This window comes from Cucurbita moschata, unplaced genomic scaffold, assembly GCF_002738365.1.
Source record: "Cucurbita moschata cultivar Rifu unplaced genomic scaffold, Cmos_1.0 Cmo_Scf00001, whole genome shotgun sequence".
Lineage (NCBI taxonomy): Eukaryota > Viridiplantae > Streptophyta > Magnoliopsida > Cucurbitales > Cucurbitaceae > Cucurbita > Cucurbita moschata.
The window spans coordinates 3321390-3331368 of NW_019268517.1; the positions used below are offsets into that span (position 1 = coordinate 3321390).

General features: G+C 37.5%; 2 protein-coding genes across 7 annotated transcripts; one reads left to right on the plus strand and one right to left on the minus strand.

Moving 5' to 3' along the window:
- The first annotated feature begins 1947 nt into the window (after nucleotides 1-1947).
- Nucleotides 1948-4516, plus strand: LOC111444318 (3-ketoacyl-CoA synthase 1-like). Its single transcript, XM_023082378.1, has one exon. The coding sequence runs from the start codon at nucleotides 2806-2808 to the stop codon at nucleotides 4387-4389; it is 1584 nt and encodes a 527-aa protein (XP_022938146.1). The 5' UTR covers nucleotides 1948-2805; the 3' UTR covers nucleotides 4390-4516.
- Nucleotides 4517-5256: 740 nt separating this feature from the next.
- Nucleotides 5257-9979, minus strand: LOC111444327 (heterogeneous nuclear ribonucleoprotein Q-like). 6 transcript variants are annotated; one of them, XM_023082433.1, is made up of 9 exons: nucleotides 9709-9979; nucleotides 8467-8870; nucleotides 8252-8368; nucleotides 7975-8115; nucleotides 7716-7892; nucleotides 6487-6694; nucleotides 6079-6254; nucleotides 5903-5988; nucleotides 5257-5810 (listed from the first exon to the last, which is right to left on the minus strand). In XM_023082433.1, the coding sequence occupies exons 2-9, from the start codon at nucleotides 8866-8868 to the stop codon at nucleotides 5669-5671; spliced, it is 1449 nt and encodes a 482-aa protein (XP_022938201.1). In that variant the 5' UTR covers nucleotides 8869-8870; nucleotides 9709-9979; the 3' UTR covers nucleotides 5257-5668. The 6 variants fall into 6 exon arrangements, with proteins under 6 accessions (XP_022938201.1, XP_022938168.1, XP_022938159.1 ...); XM_023082400.1 differs by having other exon boundaries at nucleotides 8467-8925; XM_023082391.1 differs by lacking the exon at nucleotides 9709-9979 and adding an exon at nucleotides 9229-9435.

The following is a 9979-nucleotide window of genomic DNA, read 5'->3' on the forward strand; positions in this document are numbered from 1 at the left end:
ATTTACTTTCAATTTGATTATTGCACTAAATATTTATAATTAAAAGTTTATATAATTTTATTAAAATTATTGCATTTGCTATTTTGTTATTCTATTTTAGATTTATTTAATATTTATTAATTTGATTTTAGTTTCTTTTTAAAATTGGTTGGTTATAAGCTAGAGTCCTTTTATTTAAAACCGGTAATGAAATATGGTCATTTATCTAATTACTTCCTTACGCCCAAATTAGTCTAGTTAGGTTAATTGCTTTAATTACGCCCAAATTAGTCTAGTCTAGTTAGGCCAATTAATTACTTATTTTATTAACTATATTTAATTGCTTTGAATTTTGTTTCATATACTTTAGCTTAGTTAGGCCAATTAATTACTTATTAACTGGATTTAATTGCTTTAAATTTTGTTTCGTACAGTTTATTTTAGTTCTCTTAATATTTCCCTATCAACAAATCTAAGTAGCTTTAATAAATGAGTTCAAGGTAGGGTGACTGTTCACATGTAGTAATAGGATGCACACAAGCTGGTCCGAACAGATATGAAAATAAGACTGTGGCCAATGTGAAGTAAAATAAACCGTGTTTCCTTTATATTTTGTGATTATTTTAGTTAGTTTCTTCGGCATGCTTATTATTATAATTCTTCTCCTAACGTTGCATTGCTAACTCGCTAAGTTATTAACAAAGTATTTTAACATCGGGCTAATTATAATCCTGAAAAGTTTAGAGATTAAAATAGATTATTAAGGACCTAAATATGTTAATACCATTAACAAATATTAACTAATATTATAAGTAATCCTTGATAAAGAAATGCCTGTATATAGAAATTTATGAAGGGGAAAACTAAAAGAAATGTGAGCGTAGACATGAGGTGGGAGAGTCATGAAGAGAATAAAAGCATGAAAAGAAACAAGGAGTGCATAATCTAAAAGAGAAATAAGAGGCATGGGCAGTACATCAACAGAGCCCACATCGATTGGAGGGTAGAATGAAGTATTCTTTGTAACGGTGTAGAGAATTGGAGGGTAGAACGAAGTATTCTTTATAACGGTGTAGAAACCTCTCTCCAGCCGACACATTTTAAAATCTTGAGATGAAGCCAAAAGAAAAAATCCAAAGAAGACAATATAGCTTATATGAAATCAGCAAGGAAAAGGTCTAATGCCAAATGATAAGGAATCAGTATAAGAGGAGTAAGATTCGGATTACCTTGTTGATCGAATCACTCCACAAAAAAGATCGATCATGTCTAGCTTGAATGATTCTTGTCGATCAAGTATCTCAAGGCAAGAACACCTATTTGAGATTCGAATCACTCCATAGGTATGATTGATTATATCAAGCTTAAATAATTATGCATGTAACCTAAACTACATAGAATTTAGAATTGCTAGCCATAGACTAAAGATAGCACAAATGCTCATTTTACTACATTTTCCAAGTCTACTTATAAATACAACATATATGGCTTTATTACATTTTCCAAGTCTACTTACAAATACAACATATATGGTTTTATATGGCTTCAAAATGAAAACTATTAAATGCATTCAAAGAGTTTAACATTCATACTTTATGGTCATAATTAACCTCGGTGTAAATGTAACCTAAATAAAAGTATTAAAATATATTAACGAAATACAATAACTCTAAATTACTTTAAATGGTAATCCATCCAAAATTTATAATAAAAAAACTTGTTCTTCTTCGATGTAGCATGAATTGAAATATCTTTTGATAATTTCAACAACATTTTCTTTATATTGTATGATTGATGTCTCTAAGTTCTCTTGGTTCATATCAATAGCAGTGGGCTTAAACTCTTACTAGTTTAAGAAAATAATGAAATGAAAAAGTCATAAGAGTCATTGTTCACATGGGTTCGAAAGGATAGTCTAAGAAAATAAAGGGAATAATGAGAGGGAGCCTCTCTCTCTCTCTCTCTCTATCAAAAGGAGCAATCTTGGCCTCTACCCTCTCTCTGAGTTGAGTTTCTTTGAATGGATACAAAACCCACTTCAGCTCTTTAGTCAATGGCCCCCAACTTGGTTCAGACATACCTGCAGACCTATAATAGCATCCCTTCCAAAACAAACTTGACTTTTCTCTCTCATTTTCTTTTCATATTCAAAGAAGTAAACATCGAAGTGAGAAGAGTAACATTTAGGACCTAAAGTTAGGCATTGACATAAATGATCCCTTCATATCTGGAAAAAAAGAACAAGCTACATGGAACTGATTCAGGGATGGAAGTCTTGTTAGCATGCTAGATATCGATCCAACCCTAAGCCTATCTACAAAGAAGAGTGTGGCCATAGATGTCATTAAAGAAGATAATCAAATAAACACCTAATTACAAATCTCAAACCACTACAATTCGAAGAGGATCTATCCATTAAATTCCTTATTAGAAAGGTCTCTCTGTAACTTGCTTGCAGAGACGTGTGGTTGTTGAGCTATCTCATCATTCTTGGAACTACTCCCATTTATTTTAGATGCACACCCCCTCGGCCCCTCCTTCCTTCCCTCACTTTTGTTCATTATATCTATTCTTGCTTGGCCTGCTGCCAAGTGCCAAACCCTCTCTGCGTCTCTACCACCCTTCTCTCTCTCTCTCTTTCTCAATCACAACACAACCAGATGGTAGTTTGAAAGTTTTTCAATCCTTCGCCTTCATAATTTCTCTTCTTCTCTGGATTGGCTACTCCGGGAAGTTCTTGTTTCTAAGAGAAATCAACCAGAAGGGTGAGAGACTTAGAGAGTGCTGCACAAAGACATCCAAAGAGAAATTAGCAACGCATTAAATATGGAAAGCGTTGAGAAAGATAGAGAGAGATTAACAGCAGAAATGGAGCTTAAGGACTCCTCCATCCTCATCAGAATCCGGCAACGCTTGCTAGACATTTTACTGTCAGTTAAGCTCAAATATGTCAAATTAGGAAATGGGTACTCATGCAACTCTGCCACTACTCTTATGTTACTCGTAATTCTGCCCCTGTTTATTTCCATTGCCATTCAGCTTTCCGGTTTCAAACTCTTCCGGGTGTCCGAGTTACTGCCAACCACAAGATTTCAATATGGGATTAATGCAACTACAACCATAGCCAGTTTGATGTCTATATTTCTCCTTGGCCTCTACTGTTCCAAGCGATCTGCACCGGTTTATCTGGTGGAGTTTGCCTGTTACAAACCGGAGGATGCGAGGAAGCTGACAGTGGACAGCTTCCTGGAGATGAGTGCAGAGAGCGGTGCCTTTCAAGAGGATGCCCTTAAGTTTATGTCCAAAGTTGCTAAACGAGCTGGTCTTGGCGATGAAACCTACTTCACGACAGGAATTACTTCTCGGCCGCCGAATTTGTGTCTTGATGAAGCTCGCTACGAAGCCGAGACTGTAATATTCGGTGTACTCGATGCTCTGTTCGAGAAAACCGGCTTGGATCCGAGTCAAATAGGAATTCTAATCGTCAACTGTAGCTTATTCAATCCCATACCATCGCTGTCGGCCATGATTGTGAACCACTACAAGCTTCGAACCGACATTAAGTGCTATAATCTCAGTGGAATGGGCTGCAGCGCAAGCCTTACCTCGATCTCGCTAGTTAAGGGCTTTCTCAATGCATACCCTAACACGTATGCGGTCGTTGTGAGCACCGAAAGTATAACCCTAAATTGGTACTTCGGCAACGACCGATCGATGCTGATTAGCAATTGTCTATTTCGTATGGGAGGAGCCGCGGTGCTGTTATCGAACAAGCACGGCGATCGATCCCGATCAAAATACGAGTTAATTCACATGATTAGGACTCACAAAGGGGCTGACGACAAAAGCTACAATTGCGTTTATCAGAAAGATGACGACAAGGGGAAAATGGGGGTTTCACTCGCACGCGAATTAATGGCGATTGCAAGTGAAGCATTAAAGACTAACATTACGACTCTCGGTCCTTTGGTACTACCATTTTCCGAGCAAATCACCTTCTTCCTATCGATGATGAAAAAGAAAGTGCTGAAATCGAAGGTGAAACCCTGCGTACCTGATTTTAAGCTCGCTTTCGAGCATTTCTGTATCCACGCCGGCGGAAGAGCAGTGCTGGACGCTGTGCAGAAGAATCTCGAACTGAGTGACTGGCACATCGAACCCTCAAGGATGACATTGCACCGATTCGGAAATACATCGAGCAGCTCGTTGTGGTACGAATTAGCATATACAGAAGCAAAGAATCGTGTCTCGAAAGGCCACCGGATCTGGCAGGTGGCGTTCGGAGCGGGATTCAAGTGTAACAGTGCGGTATGGAAGGCCCTGCGAGAAATTCCGGCGACCGAGTGCGACGGAGTTAACCCATGGATCGACTCAATTGAAAATTTCCCGGTTAAGGTTCCTGTTGAATAATAATAGCGTCGTCCTTAATGCAGAGAGTTTCCGTAAATCCACGTGGGAGATTATAAATGGATGTGGGACCTCTCTCTTAAAAGGGGGAAAACATTTTATTTAATTGTCTTTTCTTCCAACAATTTAGCCGGCAAAAATATTTCTAAATCTAAGATTTGGTCTCCATCATTAATAACCGTAAAAATCTTTTTGGTAACTTTGGATAAAACTAAATATTTAAAATTTACTTTCCGTTAAGTCGGTCATATCCCCTACCAATAGTAATAGTTATACATAATACCTCTTTCAAAACTCCTCCTTCGAAAATCTCTCTATGCCTTTGTTTTCTAGAACCTTCTTCTTAAACCTGAGGCCTCAAAACCCCTCATTCGAAAATCTCTCTATGCCCTCATTTTCTAGAACCTTCTTAAACCGAGGCCAGAGGCTCGTTTTCTAGAACCTTCTCCTTAAACCGAGGTCAGAGGCTCGAGCATACGTCGCTTGGCCGTAGGCAACGCAAGAACAAATTGGCTTAGCTCACTTGTTGTTGGAAAGTGAATGTCATACAATCGTAAGTCCGCTGCCATCAAAAGTGCAATTGTGACAAGTGATATCAAGAAAAATGATAAATTGAAAGTAAAAAGAAGCCTAAACTTCGACTTGTTATGAAATCCTCTCCTAGGTTCAAGATCGAATATAAGAGTTTGAAGATTGAATATAATAATTATCAAAGAATGACCTTAGTTTTTAAACATAGATTCTAAAACCAAGCACAAGGAAACTGAAAGCAAACAAACAGATAAACCCTAAAATAATGATCTCATAGCAAATGCACATCAACCAAGCAGTATACCCTTCGAGTTTCGACTAAAAAGTGAGAGATTCGAATTGAACGGGAAAAGGAACAGAAGTAATCTTCTCAGAAAAAGAGATGAAGAACAATGAAGTTATCCTTTACCAGTGATTACACAGACTCTCACCTTCAAACGGACATAAAAAAAAAAAAAAAAAAAAAAAAATGGGAGAAAGAACAGAAGATTCGAAAACTGAGTAAAACTTTGAACTGCATATTGCTTATGGTACACACAATTCTCTTTGTTCAACTCTAAGCTAAATAAGAAGTGCCATAAAAGCAAATCATCCTCCAATGCAATCTTTTATGCCACTCAAAACCTCTCTGTTCTTTCTCTTATCTTGTTCACTTTCTTTTACATTCTTTTTCTGAGTGGGGATTTTTGTTATTTCCTGTGATTTAGCCTACTAATCTCCAGTCACACAATCCTTTTCAGTTCTTTTACCATTAATACGGCCGATACCTTCTCCCACGGTTGACTTCATCGCCACTGCTGCTACCTCCCGAACGACTCGTTGGTCCACCTGAGCCACTGCTCCGCTCACTTCTTCTAGACCGAGAAGGTGGCATCGGTACTCCAGGTTGCTGACTGCATTCCCAAGTGATCATACATAGAATTTACTATCTTATATAGTCATATAAAAATGGATTTTGATTCGAGTAAGAGTTGTGAGATCTTACAGGACATAACCAATTCGACCATCCGGTAAAACCATTGGTACCATCTGCATTCCAGCAGGCATTGGCCCCCTACCATAAATCATTGGCTGTTCATGCAAGAAAATCCATGAGATTAATGTGGCCAAAGTCTTGTTTCATTTCATTTCGCTCACTTCGGTGATAAACGAGCAGATTACCTGATGCAAGCCTGCAGTAACACCATACCCACCTAAGGAACCATATGGACTTCCTCCATAGCTACCGTATCCAGCATGAAGAAGATGGTTTGGATGACTTCCAGATATATGGGAATAGGCCCCATCTGGTTTTTTATCACTTTGAGGCTTTGCAAGGACAACCTCCAACACTTGGCCTGCATAACAAATCTCAGAAGATTATTATTATTACTATTTTGAAATACAGATCTCAGAAGATTATTATTTCGGTCAAAAGAAGTCGAACAAATCATTTTTTAATCCACTCCTATCATCAAGGAACACAAACACAATCCCGAAATATTTTTAACGTTTCACTGTAAATAAAAGCGGATATGATTGTACATTTCAGATTTCGAATGTAAATCTCAGAGGATATAGAAATAAAACCTTCAATTTCATATTTCTCTGTCTCTTTTACAGCCTTCAGTGCACTTGACCTCTCAGCGTAATGGATGAATGCAAAATCCCGTTTACTATGCCCAGCTTTCCCAGGTGGCATATTCACTTTTGTCACATCCCCATGCTGCTGAAACAGTTCTTTCAATTGCTCAGTAGTAGTATTCTCAGGTATGTTTTTCACATAAAGAGCCTTCACCTGCGAACCGCAATGTAATAGAACTATGAAAACTTACTAGCATGAACATAGAAAACAGGCAGTCAGTGTCGAAACTAAACAAGTCTTTATAGCTTTCATCATCGCCAATGTAGTATTCAAACTACCATGCTTTTTTAAATATCTTCCTGTGAATTTGGAAACCATATTGTATTTCAAATTATAATTCAATTCCTTCAAGTACATCTAATACACAGTCATAAAGAGAGCTGATCACGAGTAGTTAAAAGGTTTGAGGGATGGAAACAGTTGGAAACATGAAGCTACTTTAATGGTCAAGTAATTGGGCTGAATGCTCACTCCTTCACCAAGGAGATGCATGACATATTGTTAGGTAGAGTGTTCCAGAAGACAAATTTCCTGAAGACTGCATGACACGCGTTTGGGAGTAGTTTTGAAATGGTTAAAATCACTTTTGTCATGTTACACTCGAAAACATGCTTTTAATTATTCAAAATCCACTTAATGATTGATTCTACCCTTTTAAACACAATTTTCATACCATAAAAATTGATTTTGAATCATTAAAAACATGTTTTAAAATGATTTTGAATACGATGAAAGTGATTTTAACCATTTCAAAATCACTCCCGGGCATAATAGCATTAGCCATGGGGTCATTTAGAATTTGTTGAAGTTTGTAAGTGGCAGCCAGATCCAGTGGGATGCCGCAGACTACTTTAAGACGGTTTTGAACTGAACTTAGCTCAAAGAGAAATCCAGACAATCAGATTACTAAAAATTACCAAGATGACTATCTTCCTACTCACATTACCTAACCCAATGTTCAGTTGGTCAATCAATATAATTTTGTGGGTCAGATTTTGGTTGCTATCACTTATTTAGCTATTGAAATTCAAGAAACAAAACAGCACGATATACGACTTTCATCTTTTAACCTATCACATTTGTTAACCAAATTCCAGTCGATACGAAATTTCAAGGTACTTGAAAAATGCCATACAGACCCCATATATTTTCTCCAAAATGGTAACTCAATTACCTGAGAAGCAGCAGAGTTATCAGGTGTACTTTTCGGGTCAGCCCAACTAACAGTTGGGGAATTTCCATCCAGCTTAAAATTCGTGCTCGACATTTTCTGCCTTGAATAATCAGCACAGGCATTGTTATAATATAAAACAAATGCAAATCCACGATTTCGACTTGGGTTCTGAGGATCCTGCAATTGATCATACAGAAGGAAAAACATAAGGGCTCAATAACTATAAATTTCTAGATGATGTATAAATTTGCAACTCCACCTTAATAAGCTCAATGTTTTCAACTCCAGGGCCAACTCCTTCTATAAGTCTCTTAAACTCGTCCTCTGTCCAACTTTTCGGGACATTACCAATAAATAATCTGTGTTTAGAATCAGACAGAGAACACCTTATCGTTTTACCCTGTCGTATGAAGGACAAACTAGAATTACATTAAAAAAATTTGGTGATGGATATCAGAAAAAGAGCAGCTCTGGCTGCTGAAACATGGTAAAGTACTTATAAGTACATCGAAGTCTTAAGGGGTCCCGACAATTACCTTGACTTCTTTACCATGCAACTCTTCTATAGCCTTTTGTGCTGCCTCTTTGGTTTTAAATGATATAAATGCATAACCCTTGCTTTCACCAGAATCTCTGTCCTTTATTATCCTTATCTGCAAAACATTTGTATTACCAAAAGAACTTACCTCTAAAATCGAAGGCCCATAGAAAGAAAGATAGAGCACGAGAAAGAATAAACACCATTCCAGACCTCAAATATTTCACCTAGTGATTCACACAAATCTCTCAAATCTTCTTCCGAAACATCGCGTGAAAGTCCACCAATAAAAACTTCAGATCCATGAGGAGGAAGGGCAAGAAGCTGAGCATGCTTCTCAAGATCATCTTCATCTAACAAAGAAGCAGACTTATCTCTATTTTCTATAGACTCTATGGATATGTTATTTCTACCATCTTCTGAAAATTTATCTTCTGTGTTGGTCTCAGCTTGATGCTCTTCACTAACTTCTTCAACGTCCTCTTCCGGACGTTCACCATCCCTCCTATCTACTCCATCCTCATCTACATGTTCTTCCACATCATCATCCATCTCTTCCATGTAATTGTCCTCTTCAAGATCCACCCGCTCCTCAACTTCCGAACCATCTGCCATGACTGTGCTATGTCGCAGATAGTGTCAACAAACAAACTTCATAAACATCAAAATCACCTGTAATATAATAAATGCATTCAAGTTCTAAATATGGATTAAACTATTAAAAATGAAAAGAAAACAAGATTAACACGAGTAAAATGAAAACATTCAAGTTCTACATATGGGTTTAGTTCAGTGTTGAAGATATCTAGAAGCAACAGTAATAGGAGTCCAGATTTCATAGATAAGGATGAAGAGATTGAAGAAATTTAAAAGTAAAATTCCACAATGCTTGTTCTAAGATGATGAAATTCTAAAAACTAAAACAAACGAGCTCACAAAATTAAGAAACAAAAACTATCGGAGCATAAGCCCAACTCATGTTCTATCCACCATTGTGCTTCATTTCAAATCCAAGAACGAATCACAAAATGCCAGTCGAACAAACAGAATACAACGCAAAGGAAACGCCTCACTTTTCCAATAAACGAATCACAGAATCAAATAGCAAAAAACAAAGCGACAAAGGAATGGGGATTACAAAATCCCAAACCCTATCGAAACAAAAACACACCAAAATGTAATGTTAAACATAATAAACACAAATAAGCAGAATAAATCTCGTCAACATGCTCATTCGGAGACAGCTAAAGAACCCAAAAAGGGAGTCAAACAAAAAGAAAAGAACACGACACTGTTAGAAATTCAAGCTGAAAACGGAAAGGAAACAAAAAAAAAAAAAAACGAAAATCAAACGAATCATAACCCCATCTTCATAGTACTGAAAAGTGAAGAGCACAGATATTGAAATAGCAAAAACAGGCGAATAATTCAGAGTGCGAGTCTTGTAAGGCATACCAGTGGAGTGAATAATTGAAGGGGGGCTAGAAGAATTGGAATCTGGGTATGGTTATGAGCGAATTCTGGTTCTGTAATCTGGGTTGGATTTCCTTTTCCTTTGGTGTTTTTCCCTCTCCAGGCTCAGAGAAAAGGGAGAATCAGAGCTGCGTTAAATCTATCAGATGAGTTCTTCCGATTCGGGCCTTTGTGAGCGGAAGAAAGACGAAGGCCCCTTCCGGGCTGAAACGACGAGGGCTTTCAAGCGGATGGGCTACACTGGTAGCCAAGT